This window comes from Myxine glutinosa, chromosome 1 (assembly GCF_964187855.1).
Source record: "Myxine glutinosa chromosome 1, kmMyxGlut1.1, whole genome shotgun sequence".
Lineage (NCBI taxonomy): Eukaryota > Metazoa > Chordata > Myxini > Myxiniformes > Myxinidae > Myxine > Myxine glutinosa.
In genome coordinates, this window is record NC_136261.1 from 22,819,987 (window position 1) to 22,839,650 (window position 19,664).

At 44.9% G+C, this 19,664-nt stretch overlaps 1 protein-coding gene across 2 annotated transcripts in view; it reads right to left on the bottom strand.

Moving 5' to 3' along the window:
* Positions 1–679: 679 nt before the first annotated feature.
* UGCG (UDP-glucose ceramide glucosyltransferase) overlaps positions 680–19,664 on the bottom strand; it is a 105,357-nt gene continuing 86,372 nt past the window's right edge. For both annotated transcript variants that reach the window (XM_068108253.2, XM_068108229.2), the window contains 5 exons: positions 15,141–15,253; positions 14,871–15,049; positions 9,337–9,423; positions 2,905–3,094; positions 680–2,793 (listed from right to left, as the gene is read on the bottom strand). In XM_068108253.2, coding sequence (XP_067964354.1) covers positions 2,623–2,793; positions 2,905–3,094; positions 9,337–9,423; positions 14,871–15,049; positions 15,141–15,253 — 740 coding nt within the window. In that variant the 3' untranslated portion in view covers positions 680–2,622. The remainder of the gene's footprint in view (positions 2,794–2,904; positions 3,095–9,336; positions 9,424–14,870; positions 15,050–15,140; positions 15,254–19,664) is intronic.

Below are 19,664 nucleotides of genomic sequence, written 5' to 3' on the forward strand. Positions count from 1 at the left end.
AACACAAATCTCCTACCCAGTTTCAGATTCATGCCCGACTCAAGCAGGTTTTCATAAAGGATTCTCCTGTACTTTGTGCCATCCATCGACCCTTCTATCCTGACAAGCTTGCCAGTCCCTGCTGATGAAAAGCAGCCCCATAACATGATGCTGCCACAGCCATGCCTGACAGTAGGGATGGTGTTGACTGGGTGGTGTGCAGTTTTAGGCTTGCGCCAAAGGTAACACTTTGGATTTAAACCAAAAAGTTCATTTTTGTCTCGTCTGACTAGAAACCGTTTTCCACACGGCTGCAGTATCATTATGATGCTTTTTCGCAAACTCCTTAGAGCCTCTAGATACATCTTTTTAACAATGGCTTCTTTCTTGCCACCTGTTCATAGAGGCCAGCTTTGTGAAGGGAAACATGGATGAGTTACAAATATATATATATTTATATATATATATATATATATATATATATATATATATATATATATATATATATATATATATATATATATATATATATTGTCCATTTTGTGGTCAATTCATACATCATTTATCCCAGAGGCCGTCAGAATTTGGTATATATATATATATGTATATGTCACAGTAAAATTTAATTCTCCCAGGTAAAAATACCATGAAATCAAACCCAAACAGCTTGGGCACCAGAGACACAATAAATAAATAAATAAATGTTACAATAGCACCAAGCACTTTATATACGCAAGAGGAGGGTGCAGAAAAAACAAAATAGAATTAGCACATCAACACAGAGGAATTTCCCAAAGCTTTTTTTCTTTTACATATATGAACGAGGTTAAAGGGAAATCCAAACATACGGAGGACCTGGTGTCATCAAGTTAAAAGTTTGTGTCATTCACCAGGGACAATCCCAGGAGACCGAGGTGCTGGACAATCTCGGTGCATCTGCTCTTTCCAGAGCAAAATAATGCGTCACTGCTCACGATTCGAGTTCCATCTTGCGGTCACACAAGTGATCCAAAGGAATGGGACTCTGACAGGCCGGCACACAAGTACAAAGACATTCGTGATATTTCGAATGCAGTGCGTACGTCAGGCGGAGCTGGCATAAATTGATCTCTTGCTAGAAATGTGGGTTCAAGAAAGGAAAAGTACATTACTTACAAATACAGTCACCACATATCTGCAGTCTGTGCAAGAGCTGACTGCAAATGTACAATGTGATATCGTTTACAGGTGTATACGAGCATGGCAGTGATACGTTTCCACTCACGGATCATTGTACAAATTTACAGACAAAAGGCGATGCCCATTCACACTTTGCCCACACCCACCCTTGCTGCAAAACTGCTTCTTCACTTCACACCAACCATGTGATGCCAAATTAAAATAGAACTTCCCCCACTCCCAAGCTTCCTCTCCCCTTTATCATTTACATATCACCACCATTTCAGTCCTCAATACTATCGCTAATACTACGTACATTTTCAGCAAGTTGAAAACCATTTAAAAAAATTAAACATTTGTGCAAGAACACCAACACAGGTGTATTTTAATTTGCTGTTATTCGTACTGTTGTCATCTTTCACACTTGCGGGTCCGACTAAAAATAACAGGAAACACACAGGATGCAAAAAAAATAAATTAAATAAACAACAACAAACACGCTTCAGAAGCAGCGACAACCAGTGTACAATTAAAATAAATTACAAGCATATTGTTTGCTCTGTTCCACATAATTTAAGAGCGATAGTATCTCAAATAATGCACGCGCAAACTCAGATATTTAGGCCAGCCTGTTGTGATGAGGAGAAGAGTGTGGAGAGCGATGGTGAGAGTCACGGTCAGTTGGTTGTCATAACAGCATCAAAGGAACTCAAATGCAATAAGTACCTGGTATATGCAACCATACATCATTTATCCCAGAGGCCGTCAGAATTTGGTCAATTCACTTCCGCAAGGTGTGTGCATGAAGTTGGTAAAGCAAGGACCGATGCCCTCAAATTACGCCCCGTTCACATTTTTCACAAGGTGCACGTCTCCGCCCCTTTGATTGAAACCAAAACTATCACTGGCACCTCACACCGTACATATGAAGAATGTCACACAGGTGTACACAATTTGTGGGAAATGCAAAGCCACAAACGCCTTACAAAATTCAGGAGCCACAACAAAAAATATCGCTCGTCCAACCCGCGTAGCTCCAATCGCATAGCTGGTAGTAAGCACAGCCAAACATATATATATATATATATATACATATAGACATACATACGTACATAGGTCTAAAGGTGAGCTAGAGTCAGTCATTCCTACCCACTGCGGAGAGATCCTGAAAACTCGACTTCACACCATTTTCGTAAACAGAATATGAAAAACTGGATGCAGGAAACAGGAGAGCAAACTGGTACCCACGCCTGAGAATTACTGTTCATGGTTCCCTTTCTCTGAACTATTGCTTCACCACTCAATATACAATTTGTTACATCATCCGCCTTTATCTACAATGGCGCGGTCAACCCGCACCGAGGAAAGTTCATATTTACAATCCAGCATCCACAGACGCAGCGACAGTGGACACTAGTTGGAAAAGCAACCCGTACGGAGGAAGCTGAATTAGGAAGACGATGGAAAATCGATATGATTACAGGATCACATGTCGATAACTTCCTCTGCAGTGCCTCCGCAGCGCAAGCGATACCGTCCGGTCCGCCAGCTGATAACTGGGTCCCAGAGTGCTGCACAGAAGATGATCAGGGCCATGGACTCCCTTATGAACCAAGCCACGGCATAGTCCAGTTTGGAGAAGCTCAATGGACCACCCTAATTGAGGAAAACGGGTCGGTAAGCAACAATGTAGCTAGCGGACAATAAACGTCTTGCTTTTTACAGATGTAGACCGTCAGAATTCAGGTGAACCGGACAAGCACGCACCTGGACGAGCCTGAGCTTGATGAAGTCCAAGAGAAACCAGGCAAATACGTAGCAAAGGAAGGCCAGCACAAGATCCCACTGGAAGAAGTAATGTGCAGACCAACTGACCAGCAGACCCGACACGAAGCACTCGGAAACTGGCTCGCACACTATGGTGGCTGGCACCATATGTATCCTTAGTTTTGTCCACCTGCACAAAACATACAAGCAAATTAATATTGTCGTGTGGATGGCTCTATTAAGACAGAGCACCCATGGATGGCAAATCGAGCTTACTTTGAGGCGTTATCCAATTGATGGCGAATGATACGCGATGAGGACAAGAATACCGACTTACCAACCAATCGTCGAATAGCAAATTAATATTTTTAAGGCTGCCGGCCAATGGCGCCGGTTAAACGGAGCCAAAGAGTGGACCATGAAACGTAACACGTTATTTTTTGCACATGATGTAACGTTGATTGTACTCTCGTCCTCCCTGCAGAGGAAAATGTTTGAATCAAACGAGGTTCTTTTCTTTGCATTTACTTAGCTTCGAGCTATTGCTTAGCTCTCTCTACCAGGTGATTCAATTTTGTGAATATCGGTGTCGAATTGTGAGCTGTAGTCAATTGACATACGGACAGGCAGAACAGACCAGATCAAACAATATACTATACTTACGAATCTTCGATTTCATAAGTATTAATAACTATGACAAGTAGAGCTACATTCAAAGTACACTGCCCCCATGCAAAATAAATAAATAATTGTTCAGGTATGGTGTAAACAAGGCAACTCCTGAGGGGTATGGCCAGCATGTCGGTTTCCAGACCCAGAATACTATTAGCTAGTCTTCAATGGTGAACGATAACATGCACTAGGTGGCACTATGTGTGCAGTTACCTGCCTGTGTGAAATCAAAGTTGATGTTTCTCAGATGCAGGAATAGTGCATTTTTCTAACCCCGCCAACACCACTCACATCAGATGTGAAGTACAAGTAAAATTCGCTAATTTCCCCATTTTTCTTTCCTTCGTTCATATTTAAATCGATTTGGAGTACAAGACGAATCCAGGTCAACTACGGTGTTTAGAAAAAAGTCATTCAGTTCGGACGATAGCGGAGTTAATTCCCCCCTGACACTGTCACGTGACACACCACTGCCTACGGTACTTCCAGGGTCATGAATATTAATGAGCAGTTTTGTGCATATTATTTGAAATACTTTGTGTGTCGACCTTTTGGACAAATAGGAATCTACAGCGCTTTCAGAAAGTATTCACACCCCTTGATTTTTTTTAACCTCAACCACTGAAGGTGGGTGTAGGTTGTTTTCACCTGTCTGTTTGTTACTTGCGAAAATGGAAGATTTTCAAATATATTGGTTGGTCTTGTGCGTTATTACTTGGCAATTTTATATATTTTTTTGACAAGTATGTTGATCACTCTGGTTTGTGTGTGTTTGTGTGTGTGTGTGTGTGTGTGTGTGTGTGTGTGTGTGTGTGTGTGTGTGTGTTCGCTCACTTATACTTGCCTACAGGTCACAATTTTAAACCGATATTCACGATATTCACGATATTCGATATCCGATATTTACGAGCCTGGTGTTGGCTTAGCGGTTAGGGTGCCGGCTTGGGATCCTAGGATCCTGGGTTCGAATCCCGGTCGATCGCTGAATTAATGCCAGGGGGGTTGACTCAGCCTGTCATCCTTCCGAGGTCGGCAAATTGAGTACCAGCTTGCTGGGATGAATGATCCCGGTGTGTACCCCGGTTTAGAATAGGTACACCGTATCCCTGCGCATCGTAAGAGCGTGACCAAGGGTTGGCGCCAGGAAGGGCATCCGGCCATAAAAACATTGCCTCAAACAGGGAACCATGATTGTCATGGGGCCCGCAAGGCTAACCCCCGCTCTAGCGGGGAAAATGGCCTTAAAACGATCATTCATTCATTCATTCATTCATTCACAAAACATCACCAAATGGTAGAGATCGCGGTCCGACAAAATCCTTTTTTTATTTTTGAGGTCAAAAGGTCAACATAGGCCAAAGGTCAACCACTTTCTTCAAATTTCAAAAATCATCAATTTGCATCTGATTGACTTGAAATTTGAATTTTTTTTGCATAACAGCTTACTGAATTCAACCACCAACTATTTTTGAGATCAACACAGGCCAAAGGTCAGCATAGGCCAAAAGGTCAACAGCCGTTTCTAATTTCTAAAATCCTCAATTTTGATCCGATTGACTTGAAATTTAAATGGGATTTTCATATCAGTTAACTGAATTCAACCACCAAATATTTTTGAGATCAACATAGGTCACAAGGTCAACATAGATCAAAGGTCAACCACTTTTTTTACATAATTTCTAAAATCCTCAATTTTAATCCGATTGACTTGAAATTTGAATAGGATTTTCATATCAGCGTACTGAATTAAACCACCAACTATTTTTTAGATCAACATAGACCAAAAGGTCAACATATGCCAAAGGTCAACTACTTTCTTCAAATTTCAAAAATCATCAATTTTCATTCGATTGACTTGAAATCATACTTTGCACACACAAGCAAAGTATGATACAACCTTGCATTTCTTACAAAATCATGAAATTTATAAACTAGCAGGTAGTTTTAACTAAATTTTAATTGAAGACTTGCAAGGTACAATGGATGTTTCAATATGGGCCAAATCACAGCAGAGGATTAGTATTTGAATTCAAATCGGATATGGAAGTAAGAATCGCTGGAAAGGAAATTCTGCATCTCAAAAAATATATATATAAGAAATAATAGAACATATAAAAGAATGATCTGTGTGTTTTAGTCACCTAGAGGGGAGTTCATGCATGGCCGATTGTCGCTGTGTTTCATACGACTCCCCCATGCGTCACTTCCCCTCGTGGTCAGCGATCTATACAATTTACGCTCCTTCGGTTTTCACACTTGTTCAAGACTATAAAGTGCTTCCATAAGATGTCTGGAAAGCGACACAGCAGACGTCAGAAGCTTTCACTCCCATAGAAGCGGGACTCCAGATCTTCACTGGCAATGATCCTCGCAGAGAGAGAAGCCTCAAAGCAGTCAGACAATTGAAACCAATGATTCTATCAACTGCTACAGGGAACTGTGCAGGAAAAGAAGCAACTTGCAAAGCAGACAACCTTGCATGTACATTTCTCCAAGAAAGATGACGGGGCTGGTAGTGCCTGGGATGTAGCCACTAAGCCTGCCACTTCTCAGGCTGCTACCCTAAAGCCTGCCACACCTCAGCCTGCTACCCCCAAGTTAGAGGATGCAGATGACGCTGCCACACCCCAGTCTGCCACCAGAGGATATGGATGATGCTGTCACGCCTCAGCCTGCCACCAGTCAGAGGATATGGATGATGATGTCACCCATCAGCCTGCCACCACCCAGTCAAAGGATATGGATGATGCTGCCACACCTCAGCCTGCCACCAGACAGAGGATATGGATGATGCTGTCACCCATCAGCCTGCCACTACCCAGTCAGAGGATATGGATGATGCTGTCACGCCTCAGCCTGCCACCAGTCAGAGGATATGGATGACGCTGCCACACCTCAGCCTGCCACCACTCAGTCAAAGGATATGGATGACGCTGCCACACCTCAGCCTGCCACCAGTCAGAGGATATGGATGATGCCGTCATGCCTCAGCGTGCCACCAGTCAGAGGATATGGATGATGCCGTCACGCCTCAGCCTGCCACCAGTCAGAGGATATGGATGATGCTGTCACCCATCAGCCTGCCACTACCCAGTCAGAGGATATGGATGACGCTGCCACACCTCAGAGGATATGGATGACGCTGCCACACCTCAGCCTGCCACCAGTCAGAGGATATGGATGATGCTGTCACACCTCAGCCTGCCACCAGTCAGAGGATATGGATGATGCTGTCACGCCTCAGCCTGCCACCAGTCAGAGCATATGGATGACACTGCCACACCTCAGCCTGCCACCACTCAGAGGATATGGATGATGCTGTCACCCATCAGCCTGCCACTACCCAGTCAGAGCATATGGATGACACTGCCACACCTCAGTTTGCCACCACTCAGTCAGAGGATATGGATGATGCTGTTGTGCCTCAGCCTGCCACCAGTCAGAGGATATGGATGATGCAGTCACGCCTCAGCCTGCCACCAGTCAGAGCATATGGATGACACTGCCACACCTCAGCCTGCCACCACTCAGAGGATATGGATGATGCTGTCACCCATCAGCCTGCCACTACCCAGTCAGAGCATATGGATGACACTGCCACACCTCAGTTTGCCACCACTCAGTCAGAGGATATGGATGATGCTGTTGTGCCTCAGCCTGCTACCAGTCAGAGGATATGGATGATGCTGTCACCCCTCAGCCTGCCACCACCCAGTCAGAGGATATGGATGACGCTGCCACGCCTCAGCCTGCGACCACACAGTCAAAAGATATGGATGACGCTGCCGCACCTCAGCCTGCCACCAATCAGTCAGAGGATATGGATGATGCTGCCACACCTCAGTCTGCCACTAGTCAGAAGATATGGATGATGCTGCCATGCCTCAGCCTGCTACCACTCAGTCAAAGCATATGGATGATGCTGTCACCCCTCAGCCTGCCACCACTCATTCAGAGGATATGGATGACGCTGCCATGCCTCAGCCTGCTACCCCTCAGTCAGAGGATGTGGATGACACTGCCATGCCTCAGCCTGCTAGCACTCAGTCAAAGGATATGGATGATGCCGTCACCCCAAAGCCTGCCACCAGTCAGAGGATGTGGATGATGCTGTCACCCCAAAGCCTGCCACCAGTCAGAGGATGTGGATGAGGCTGTCACCCCAAAGCCTGCCACACCTCAGAGGATGTGGATGATGCTTGTACCCCTCAGCCTGCCACACCTCAGAGGATGTGGATGATGCTGTCACCCCAAAGCCTGCCACCAGTCAGAGGATGTGGATGACGCTGTCACCCCAAAGCCTGCCACCAGTCAGAGGATGTGGATGATGCTGTCACCCCAAAGCCTGCCACCAGTCAGAGGATGTGGATGAGGCTGTCACCCCAAAGCCTGCCACACCTCAGAGGATGTGGATGACGCTTTTACCCCTCAGCCTGCCACACCTCAGAGGATGTGGATGATGCTGTCACCCCAAAGCCTGCCACCAGTCAGAGGATGTGGATGATGCTGTCACCCCAAAGCCTGCCACCAGTCAGAGGATGTGGATGATGCTGTCACCCCAAAGCCTGCCACCAGTCAGAGGATGTGGATGACACTGTCACCCCAAAGCCTGCCACCAGTCAGAGGATGTGGATGATGCTGTCACCCCAAAGCCTGCCACCAGTCAGAGGATATGGATGACGCTGTCACCCCTCAGCCTGCCACACCTCAGAGGATGTGGGTGACGCTTGTACCCCTCAGCCTGCCACACCTCAGAGGATATGGATGATGCTGTCACCCCAAAGCCTGCCACACCTCAGAGGATATGGATGACGCTGTCACCCCTCAGCCTGCCACACCTCAGAGGATGTGGGTGACGCTTGTACCCCTCAGCCTGCCACACCTCAGAGGATATGGATGACGCTGTCACCCCAAAGCCTGCCACACCTCAGAGGATATGGATGACGCTGTCACCCCTCAGCCTGCCACACCTCAGAGGATGTGGATGACGCTTGTACCCCTCAGCCTGCCACACCTCAGAGGATGTGGATGATGCTGTCACCCCAAAGCCTGCCACACCTCAGAGGATGTGGATGACGCTTGTACCCCTCAGCCTGCCACACCTCAGAGGATGTGGATGACGCTGTCACCCCTCAGCCTGCCACACCTCAGAGGATGTGGATGACGCTTGTACCCCTCAGCCTGCCACACCTCAGAGGATGTGGATGACGCTTGTACCCCTCAGCCTGCCACACCTCAGAGGATGTGGATGATGCTGTCACCCCTCAGCCTGCCACACCTCAGAGGATGTGGATGACGCTTGTACCCCTCAGCCTGCCACACCTCAGAGGATGTGGATGACACTGTCACCCCTCAGCCTGCCACACCTGTCTCAAGTCATAATATTTTAATAAAGATTGTTGTATTGAAATGTGGATTTTATTTACATCGTGGAGTTGAGATTTTGTTCCCGAGGAACCTATCTCCACATATAATGAAAGTATATGGGATAATTAAATTAGATATACAGAAATGTACCTTGCGGAACGATTTTGAGGAGCGTAACCCATCCATATATCAAGGGATTACTGTGCCATAACTTGTTTTAAAAGTCAGACATCTTTCAATATCCCAGGAAAATAATTTGCATAAAACAAAGGTTGATGCATCTGCCAATGTTATGAGAAACTATTACTTTGAAGTGTTTTTGTGCAAATAATCTTGGCCAGCGAGAAAATCGCCTCGTAGTTTGGCCCGTGTGCCCCAGGCTAGAGAAATCACCTGATTACGCGTGACTGGAACAATGAGATGGAGTACGTTCCAGGATTCTGCAGTGCCACTTGTTGCGCCATTGCAAACTGCCAACCCCTGCATGGAACACATTGGTGTTTTGATAGTTACTCCAAAATGGAGCCCTCAACATGGCCGTAAAACAGACATCAAAACATCCTTTTGTTTGATCCTTAGGCATTTGTGACAATTATGCACATATAAATGGCATCCCACAAACGAACAAGAAGAAGAAGAACAACAACAGCAGAGGGCACTCTATGAGCAGCGTCTGCGACGCGGCTAAAAAGGTGGAGTGGGACGCTGTTTCTTGGTGTTTAGGTCATTTCAACACAAGCTTAATTTTCTAGGAGATACCCCCTATACTCTGTGTCACACGAATGTGAATTATTATTTATTTTTTTACTTACCCTTGTGCAGAGTATAGAAGAATAAACCTCCATTTGTTAAGAATTATGGTTTCTATAAATGGAGAATGCCAAGTGCTCCTTGTTATAAAACTGCAAAATACCATGATGACAGGTGGGATCTTTTACCTTGGATAATTCTCAATTGTTAACAGGTATGATCGACCCATCCGGGATTGTGCCCATCCGGGATTGTGCCCAATAGCAATTGGATTGTGCCCATCCGGGATTGTGCCCAATAGCAATTGGATTGTGCCCATCCGGGATTGTGCCCAATAGCAATTGGATTGTGCCCATCCGGGATTGTGCCCAATAGCAATTGGATTGTGCCCATCCGGGATTGTGCCCAATAGCAATCGGATTGTGCCCATCCGGGATTGTGCCCAATAGCAATTGGATTGTGCCCATCCGGGATTGTGCCCAATAACAGCTTTGGTAGCCCTCCCTATGTATCATCACGATGCAAAAAGGAATGGTCAACAGGTACGATAAGATTTTCATTGGAGAAGCTAATAAAACAAACAAGACCGAAGTCTAACAGCGGCGTAGCCGAGCTTGTTAAATATTATAAACCACAAACACACATGATTAGCTTTTTAAACAATCGCTAATGCTGTTCATAACATGAAACAAAGAAATTTGGAGGAATCCAGACATCCATGAGGTAAGTTTTACTTACAGAACTGAGGGAAGATCTACGGTAATCTAGATTACACCCCACGAGGGCTGGGTACTTACCGTTTTGTTGGAAGAGACGTAATGCCGATGCTTTCGATATTTGAAGGTCATTTAACACCCCCATTTAGGGGGCATCTCCGGGACACAAAGGTGATCCCGGGGAAGGAGGCTGTTTCACAGCACCACTTGGTTGTCTGCGACATAAGGTTGAAAGGTGCGAGGAGAGCTCGACGGGTGAAGTACCGACCGAGAATGAAGGTGTGGAGGTTGAAAGAGGTGACAGTGAGGGACTGAGGGAGGCATTAAAAGAGAGGCTGAGTATGGTAGAGGATGGTGTGGTTGAGCTTGAAAGTGGTTGGATGTCAATGAAAGAAAGTCTGTTGGGAGCCGTTGGTGAGATATGTGGATGGACAAAAGGACCACCGAGGCACTGGGAAACATGGTGGTGGGATGATGAAGTTGGAAAGAAGATCGACGAGAAGAGGAATAGGTTCAAGGAGTGGCAGAAGGCGAAGGGTACGGGGGCAGGAAAGGAAGAGCATGAAAGTTATAAGGCAGCCAAGAAGGCTGCAAAGAAAGAGGTAGCAAAGGCGCAGGAGGCATGTAGGAAAATGTTCGGAGAACGCTTGGATTTGGAAGAGGGTCAGAGAGCGGTATTCAGGATGGCAAAGCAGATAGCGAAAGAGAGGTGTGATGTGATGGGGGTGAGTTGCTTGAAGGATGAAGTGGGACAAATCGTTGTGGACCCAGATGGAACTAAAGGAAGATGGAAGAGATATATGGAAATACTGTTGAATGCAGAGAATGAATGGGATGGCAACATAGAGAGTAACCCAGTTTTAGGACCGGCAGAGAAGATAACCGAGAAGGAAGTTGAGGAAGTGATTAAAGCAATGAAGAGTAGAAAACCGGGAGGGCCGACGGGAGTTGTGGGAGATATGTTGAAGGCAGCGGGAAATTGGGGTGTGAAGAGACTGACAGAGATCTGCAATCTGGTGGTGAAAGAAGGCCGCATTCCAGTGGATTGGGAACTGAGTACCCTCGTCCCTCTATACAAGGGGAAAGGTGACCCTCTGGACTGTGGCTCGTATCGAGCGATAAAGTTATTGGAGCATGGAATGAAGGTATTGGAAAGGGTGTTGGAGAGGAGGATAAGGAAGAAAGTGAAGATTGACGAAATGCAGTTTGGATTTATGCCAGGAAGAGGAACGACAGACGCGCTTTTTATTGTGAGGCAGTTGCAGGAGAAGTACATGGAGAAGAGGAAGAAGTTGTTTCTTGGGTTTGTTGATCTGGAGAATGCATTCGATAGGGTTCCACGTGAAGTAGTGACATGGGCATTGAGGAAGTTAGGAGTGGAGGAATGGTTGATCAGAGTAGTGATGGCAATGTACAAAAGAGCGCGCACAGCTGTAAGGACGAAGGACGGGAACAGTGGTGAGTTTGAGGTGAAGGTGGGAGTGTATCAGGGGTCGGTACTAAGTCCACTACTATTTGTAGCTGTGATGGAGCTGCTGGCTCGGAACGTAAAGGAGGGTTTCCCATGGGAGTTGTTGTATGCAGATGATCTGGTGTTGATTGCAGAAAGTATGGATGGACTGAAGGAGAAGATGAACAAGTGGAAGGAATTTATGGAGACGAAAGGTCTGAAGGTGAATATCGGAAAAACAAAGGTGATGGCAAGTGGTAAAGCATGTGGTGAGGTAGAAAGAACTGGGAAGTGGCCATGTGCTATGTGCAGGAAGGGTGTCGGAGTGAACTCAATTCAATGTACAATGTGCGCTGAGTGGGTTCATAAAAATGTAGTGGTCTGAGGATCATTAACCAGTGTGGCAGCTACATTCAAGTGTAAGGTGTGCACAGAGGGAGCTGCAGATGGAGGAAATGTTGAGTTGGATCTTGGAGATGGCGTGAAGCTGGAAGGTGTGAAAACATTTTGTTACCTAGGAGACATGCTGAATGGAGAAGGTGGATCAGACTCGGCAACGGTTGCTAGAGTGAGATGTGCATGGAAGAAGTGTCGGGAACTGAGTGGCGTGCCGACGAGGAGGGGAGTGTCATTGAAGCTGAAGGGAAAGTTGTATGCTGCATGTGTGAGAAGTGTTATGATTTATGGGAGCGAGACATGGGTAATGAACGTAGAGCAGCAACAAAGGTTGGAAAGGGTGGAAATGCGAATGGTTCGGTGGATGTGTGGAGTATCGTTGAGAGAGAGGAAGCCAAATGATGAATTGCGAAAGATGATGGGAATAGAGCCTGTGATGGATGCTGTGAAGAGAAACAGTTTGAGATGGTTTGGTCATGTGTTGAGGAAGGATGAAAGTGACTGGTTGAGAAGAGTGATGGAAATGAATGTGGAAGGAAGTAGAGGTCGGGGAAGACCGAGAAAGACTTGGCTAAAGATGGTCGAAGAAGAAATGCGGGCTAGGGGGTTAACAAGGGGAGATGCAGAAAATAGGGCAAAATGGAGAACATTGTCATGGGGACCGCAAGGCTAACCCCCGCTCTTGCAGGGAAAATTGCCTTTTAAAATGCCTGTTTTATTTTAACAATCGGTTTGTTTGTGTTTCAAACTGAATGAAAAACGTCAAGGTAGAGCATGGCGATTGTGATATATGACAGGTTCGACGATATGTTCGGCCTGAACGGCATATAAATCAAAATGGCGGTGTGTGGAGAGTCAGCCGCCGTACCGCCGTAATGACATGAGACATCAGACGTAATCACATCACCCTGTCATGTGACCAGATCCTCAGCTATGATTGGTATACGTTTGAGGGGACATACATACATGCATACATACATACATACACACATACGGATGGACAAACACTGTTCTAGACAGCTTTGCCCTATGGGCTATGCCGTAAAATCTCTCCGTGTACTACCCGTCACCCTCCTAACCCCCAGGAGTACCTTTGGCTGCGCTTTCCCTCGACAACCACCTCCTGCTTGGCTGTGTGCTGTACTGTCCTCCAAACTAGGACGACTCTATTTACATCTTGGGCTCTTCCAACATGGACAATCTTATAACCACTCTCTCTTCCTCATACGCATGGGTGAAACTGCAGACTTTTGAAAAGAAAATAGAAAGTGCGGAGTAAAACGACTCCTTGCTCGGAGGATTGGGGGACATTCCCTTCCAGAAAAAATTGAAAGGTCGACGTCAAATACTGTATATGCATTTTGGGGGTGATCCTATCCAAATTGTAATTGTTAAAACTATGAAAACTTGGGAAGAAGTGACATTTGGGAAGATTCTTTTGTTTCTCCTGAACATCCACTGCTAAGAAGATTATCTTCAGTTGGTTAGTACAACATTTTGTTATCATTCATGGATAAGTGAATATTGAATACCACTTACCTTGTCAAATGTGAGTTAGTAAAAAATTGTAATGCGTCGTCAACCTTTTACAATATACAAGGCCTTCATTCGCAGTTTGATCGAGTACTGCTCTCACCTTTAGGGTGGCGCCCCTGCCTCACACCTTGCCCTTATTGATGCCATGAAAAGCTAGGCTTGTTACTTTCGTATCACAGGCAAGTAGGTGGCCTCGCTGTATTCTAACACCTATTTGGTCTTGTACCCTTCTGTCCTCTCTTGCCTCTGCCCCTTATAGGTTTCTACAAGGCACACACATTCTGCCAGTAACCCTCATCTTTTTAAACTCCAAAAATCCAGCCTCACTGCTCACCTTCACTCATTTGTTCCACTTTTCTCTCACCTGTGGAACCAACTTCCCCGGTTTTTTCAGTCCCATAAGACAGCTGTTCACCACTACCCGAGTTCTCTTATACCCCCCCCATCCATACTCATTATCTCTTCTACCCCCCAAAATGCACCATCCCAAAGCACTCCTAAATTCCAGGTTATCATGATTTCCCCCCCACCCCACTCTCGCTCACCTTTTTTGTTTGTTAGTTGTCGGTTGGTTTGTTCCTTTTCTGTTTAATCCCCCATTTCCCCCTTCCTCTTCTTCTTCTTATTGTGTTTCATTCAGCTGGTGTGCAGCACGTTTGCCCCTTGTGTCTTTCTCCCCCTTCCCTTGATCTCACTCTCACTTCCTCTCTGCTGTTGCTGATTCCCCCTTTCCATTTTGTTCGCTTTAATTTTGCTCCAGCTCTTCCATGAGTCTCTTATCATGGATACAAAAAAACCCAGATACTTAACTTTAGCAAATGCCAAATAATATCAATATTATAATTACAAAATACAATTATACAGTGGATTACATTGACAATTTTGATTTTAAATCACAAAGTTACCAATTGAGGTTGTTAAACAAATCATTCTATCAGCCTGTGAATGAGCTTGAGATTTATCTCTCTGTAAATGAATAACTTAAAAAATAAATAAAACAAATCGTGCTTCCATAATCAACCCAAAAATCATAAAACAAACCACCGAGCACCACAAAATGGTGCAAACCTCTTGCTTACCTGTCTGCAATTGCCTTTGAAATAAAGTAATCCTCTGCCAGGTACTGACCAAATGCAGCAAGACCACCGGCCTGATCAACAACAGCCTTGCGCAATAGGCATGACATGCCCGTTACGCACTTGAACCCCGTGGCGTGAGCCGCCACATATGTACGTGCGTGTGACGTGCCAAAGTACACCTAATACAAAAAGGAGAACGCAAAGACGGATTTAAAAAAGATTGCCAAACACCTTTCTCCACGTAAATGCTTTTCAGAAATTTAATCTTACCTGCTCTAATGTAGCCGCAAACCCTCGCCTGTCGGCAGTGTAAGGGAGCCCATGAACCAGTCCAACTTTCTCGGTCATTTGACGAGCCAGGTCTGCAAGGGTGTCCACCCGCACTGCATACAGTTCAAAGTTACCGACCAATCAGTTCTACCTTGTAAAATTGTGTTTTCCAACACAACATTATATATATAAATAAAATAACCACCTTTAGAGGCCATTTTTCCCCGCAAAGCGGGGGTTGGCCTTTTTCGGGAACCGTGGTTGTTGTTGTTTTTTGGTCCCCTTTTTGAAGCAATGTTTTACGGCCGGATGCCCTTCCTGACGCCAACCCTTTTTGCCGCCTTTAACGACAAACAGGGAATTACCAGTGAACTGGTACTCAATTAGCCGACCTCGGAAGGATGACAGGCTGAGTCCCCCCCCCCCCCCCCCCCTGGCGTTAATTCAGCGATCGACCAGGATTCGAACCCAGGATCCTAGGATCCTAACAACATTAACATATATATACATAAACAAGTACAGATACATTCAAAGTACACCGCCCCAATGCCAAAAAAATAAATAACATCCTCTAGCACGGCATTGCCGGAGCGCCAAACCGCAATGCAGCACATAGAGATTGTATTAGGAGGGAGAGGTGCACAATAATTGATTGATTAATTGCATAATTAAAATCAACAAATAGTAATCATAAAATATTTTCTTAATCAATTGGCTAGTAGCATACCTAAAAACCACCAGTGCTTCATCCAAAGCTGTAACTTTTTGAAAAATAATTAAATAAGCCATTAATCAAAAAAAATAATTAATTGATTAATCGATAAATAATCGATTAATTGATTAATCAATAAATCAAAAATATCCTTTATAGCTACATCACTTGGTCACTGTCGTGTCCAAATATCAGCTTCCTAGCTCAAATGGTGCTTGTGATAATGCCCAGAGGAGAAAGGAAATAAATAGGAACTTAACTGAATGAATGAATGAATGAATGAATGATCGTTTTAAGGCCATTTTCCCCGCTAGAGCGGGGGTTAGCCTTGTGGGCCCCATGACAATCATGGTTCCCTGTTTTGAGGCAATGTTTTTTTATGGCCGGATGCCCTTCCTGACGCCAACCCTTGGTCATGCTCTTACGATGCGCAGGGATACGGTGTACCTATTCTAAATCGGGGTACACACCGGATCATTCATCCCAGCAAGCTGGTACTCAATTTGCCGACCTCGGAAGGATGACAGGCTGAGTCAACCCCCCTGGCATTAATTCAGCGATCGATCGGGATTCGAACCCAGGATCCTAGGATCCCAAGCCGGCACCCTAACCACTAAGCCAACACCAGGCAACACCAGGTACTTAACTAATCGATAATAATTAAATAACTAATCAATTAATTCATCAATCAAAAAACAAAAAATACAGTTTTTGCCAAAGCACTTGCTCACTATTGTGCCAAAATTTTAGCTTCCTAGCTCAAAGGATGGCTGAGATGTCGCCCGGACAAACATGAAAACAAACAACCGGAGTGAAAACTGAGTACAGTACTCCCTTTCAACATGTGTCATTGCTGGGCCCCCTTCGGTGCTCGGCAATGATGTTATGCAGGGCCTGGAGATGGCATATGAAAGGAACGGTGTACAATATATATATATATATACATTAGTCCGTTGGCTGAGTAGGGTTTACATGCACCCCCCCCCACCCCCCCCCCCCCACAACTTAACTTCCCGGGTATGTCCATGTACCCCCCACCCTAGGGGTTAGGAAAAACCATGTTAACAGGAAAAAAAACTCATTCCCAAGGTACCTCCCACGCATATTTTCATGTTACCCCCCCCTCCCCCCCTGTGTCAGTGATTTCCGAAAATTAGGGGTAGGCGAAATTCAAATGGCCATAACTTTTTACCTAGTCATCCTATGGTTGCATATGACCCCTCAAAATGTTTGTCCTGGGACACTCTTTACAATGATATGTGTTATATGCAAATGAGGTCACTAATGAGGTCACCAGAGGTCAAACTATGAGGGAATGAGTTTTTTTCTGTTAACATGGTTTTTCCTAACCCCTAGGGTGGGGGGTACATGGACATACCCGGGAAGTTAAGTTGTGGGGGGGGGGGGGGGGTGCATGTAAACCCTACTCAGCCCACGGACTATATATATATATATATATATATACACACACACACATGTGTGTGTGTATATACATACAGGGTGTTACAAAAATAGTGATACAACCTTCAACGTTTATTAACAAAGAAACCTCAGGAACGTGAACCAAACATTTATTGAAAGCTTATGATATGGTATTTCCGATCACTGATTGCTATTGCAGTAAGTGACTGCAAGAGTTGGTGAGAGCCCAAGGTCTGAAATTGGCATTTACGCAAAATACTTGTAACCCGAAAACATAACGTCTCTGGCGAATTCGGCAACGGAGGCATGGAAAAGGGCATACCCCGTGAAAAATTGGCGAAACTCCCCAAAACTCGAACTTGTTCTGTAGCTTATCATAATAAAGCCATGTACCAAGTTTCAGTTGAATATCTTAAAGGGGATGGAATAAGGTGCAGAAAACCACAGGTGGGACAGACGGATAGACAGATGGAGAGCAAACCTATAGTCCCCCACTGGGTAGGGGACTAAGAAACCGCTGTGTCGGTGCCAAAAATATACCCATGCCATGGTTGTGCCAGGAAAGCTAATTGTCACGGAGTCAAACCTATGGGGTCAAAACTTTGTCATAATCTTCAAACCAGCCAATTTCAGGCCTGCACTGCGGGGTGATGACGTCCCCCAACTCACATCGCAGGACTTTTGGCATATACTCGCCATACTCGCCATACTCGCCATACTCGCCATACTTGCCAAGTGTGGGATTGTGAGAGCCACGGCAGGAAATTGGAATTTGTTCCGGATGCTGGTGATAACTCGCTAACTCTTCATCAAACGACATCCACCATTAACCACGACCATCGATTTCACACATCCACCATAAACCAGTATCTTTACCATCCATCAGAAGCAATAAATGTAAACAGACAGGGTATCAGCTTAAAATCGATATCTAATGGAAAGAATGCATCATCTACTCCTCTCCTCAGAGGATTTCACCTGGAAAGCTGAAACTTTTAGGGATTAATATGGGCATCCTGAAGTTGTGTCTGTGGAAGGTTTTTGATGCCATAAAGTTAAAAAAATAATCATTTCGTCCATCTTTGGCATTTTTATGTAGTCTACCCAGAAATTCTGTAATTTAAGCTTCCATCAAAATAAAATCTCATGTTTTCAGTGTAAAAACTCCACTTTGGAATTACGTAGAGTTAGGATAAGTTGGAAGAGTAACTGGACCAAAGGCCATACCATCGTCTACATTCCGTCCGTAGGGTGGCTATTTGCTTGTCTATCCAAAGGACGATGCACTCATTGAAATGTTTTCATTGATAGCACGTCCTGCCTGTGAAACAACAAAACCAAACCGTTTGGAGGCAAATGCATTAACTTTGCACTATCTTGTCAAACTCCATAAAGATTTACTAATACTTAATAAACGGTGTGAATTGATCTTTGGTATTTCCTTTAATCAGGCAGAGGTTGGGTGGATCTGCATTTTAATATTTTTGGATGCATTTTAGTGTTCATCCCAACTTGCCATGAGGACAATAGTCAATCACAGGGTGGGCACCAGCCTCACAAGGAGATGAGACCGGTGAGGTTACGCCCTCCCAAAAGGTTATTACCTTGCACATGTGAAGCGAAAAGTGGGCTCAAGTACAGTAATACCCCGGCCTACGTCATTAATTGGTTCCATAAGCCTTGACGTAACTCGGTTTTTGACGTAAGCCGGGCGTAATGCCTTAAAAATGCCTTAAAATGAAGACAAACACCACAAAACTAGAGTAAATAACTCGCGAAAGTATATAACTATCACTAAACCTTAAAGAACACTAAAAACACATTTTTGGCCTTTATTTTAATGAGTAATGAACACATTTAATAAATGAATTTGTAAAGAATAATAAATAAAATTAATAAGATTTTGTTATTCACCTTAAACATGGCGTCTCTTCTGAACACAAATACACATTTTAGCAGTCTTAGCCGGCGGCGCTTTTTCAGTGACGTATGCGAGAATACGTTCCCTATCATGAATGATGGTCGATACCGTCGACCGTGGCAGCCCTAAGGCATAGACCTTATCTATCGCGAATCGGTAAATATCAACAGAGGGCGCTCCACCGCAAAGCATGATGTGATCGAAAAGGGGGCAAAGGTAAATACGAACCCAGAAGAGGAAGCGTCTGTCTACGATCGACGCTGTGTTTACGGAAAGGAAGATGGCTAATGTGAAAGATATTCAGCGTTTTTTGGCATTAAAATCCAGCGATTTAAATAAATATTTGAGGGAAAGGGGGGTTCCCATTGGAGAAGAGAAACAACCTGCTTATGCAAGAACAGTTCCTGAAAGTTGAAACCTCGATCGGCCATACAAATATCGCCGGGCTGGAACTTGTCTACAATGTTCG